At 47.5% G+C, this 1,110-nt stretch overlaps 1 protein-coding gene across 1 annotated transcript; it reads left to right on the top strand.

Annotated features, from left to right (window-relative positions):
* Positions 1–112: 112 nt before the first annotated feature.
* Positions 113–1,049, top strand: Pmar_PMAR009676 (vacuolar ATP synthase 21 kDa proteolipid subunit, putative). The gene is made up of 4 exons (XM_002785191.1): positions 113–226; positions 316–429; positions 491–615; positions 662–1,049. Exons 1-4 carry the CDS (start codon positions 135–137, stop codon positions 928–930), a joined length of 600 nt encoding a protein of 199 aa, XP_002785237.1. The 5' UTR covers positions 113–134; the 3' UTR covers positions 931–1,049.
* Positions 1,050–1,110: the final 61 nt, after the last annotated feature.

The following is a 1,110-nucleotide window of genomic DNA, read 5'->3' as shown; positions in this document are numbered from 1 at the left end:
GGGGTGGTCGAGAACATTTTTACAAAAATGCACAATGTGTATCGCTCCGCTCCGCTCGGCTTTGACCTTAGCTCATCATTGTGGGCGCTGACCCTACCCTTTGTGGCGCATTAGAGTTGTGATTAGTCGACACCATGTCATCTACTGCTACGTTCAACCCGTTCCTGGATCCCTGCTATGACGAGTCCTGGGGATGCACTTTCAACAGTATGTCCCCTTACATGTGGTAAGTTTATAGAGTGTTCAACTGCAGCTAAAGTTGATGAATGTTTTTGCATGCTGGGAATAATGGTGAAATGATGATCAGTCTGTCAGGGCTAATCTCGGTATTACCTTTTCTTTGGCATTCTCCGTTATCGGTGCTGCCTGGGGTATCTTCCTCACCGGTTCCTCATTGGTTGGTGCTGCTGTTCGTGCTCCTAGGATTAAGTAATATATGGGGATCTTGAGGTCGAACATGCGGTAATGTTTTCACTTGATTCTATTGCAGGTCTAAGAATCTTGTGTCTATTATCTTCTGTGAGGCTGTCGCTATCTATGGTGTTATTATGAGTATCATCATGAATTCCAAGATGGAGGGTGCTAGAGAATTCGTTCCCCCAGCTATCCCCACTGGTAAGTCCCTGCCATTTTCCATTACTGCCTCGTCATTGTCTAACAGGTAACATGGCTGTTGCCCAGGCTGCTGGATACTGCCTCTTCGCATGCGGTCTCTCTGTTGGTTTCTCTAACCTCTTCTGTGGTGTCTGTGTCGGTGTCTCTGGTTCCGGCTGTGCTCTTGGTGATGCTCAGAAGCCCGAGTTGTTCGTCAAGATGCTCGTTGTTGAGATCTTCGGCAGTGCCCTCGGTCTTTTCGGTATCATTGTTGGTATCATCCAGGCTGGCCAGGGAACTTTCCCTAAGGACATCACTCCCCAGATCCCCATGTAAAGAAGGAGCATCCTCATGATGATGATGGTGATGCTCGTTACTGATAAACCGGTAGTGGCTTGAGTGGTTGTCTTCGATCCGTTGCTGATAGTCTCAATAGTTGTTAAGACTCGTGGCATATTCAGTTGTGAAGTCCTTAAAGCTTCAGTAGTTAGTGGCTGCTGCTCTTCCGTACATCGA

The sequence above is a fragment of the Perkinsus marinus genome, assembly GCF_000006405.1.
Source record: "Perkinsus marinus ATCC 50983 genomic scaffold scf_1104296933330, whole genome shotgun sequence".
Classification (NCBI taxonomy): domain Eukaryota; phylum Perkinsozoa; order Perkinsida; family Perkinsidae; genus Perkinsus; species Perkinsus marinus.
Note: the sequence above shows the minus strand (reverse complement) of the source record. Positions and strands in the feature narration are given on the sequence as shown.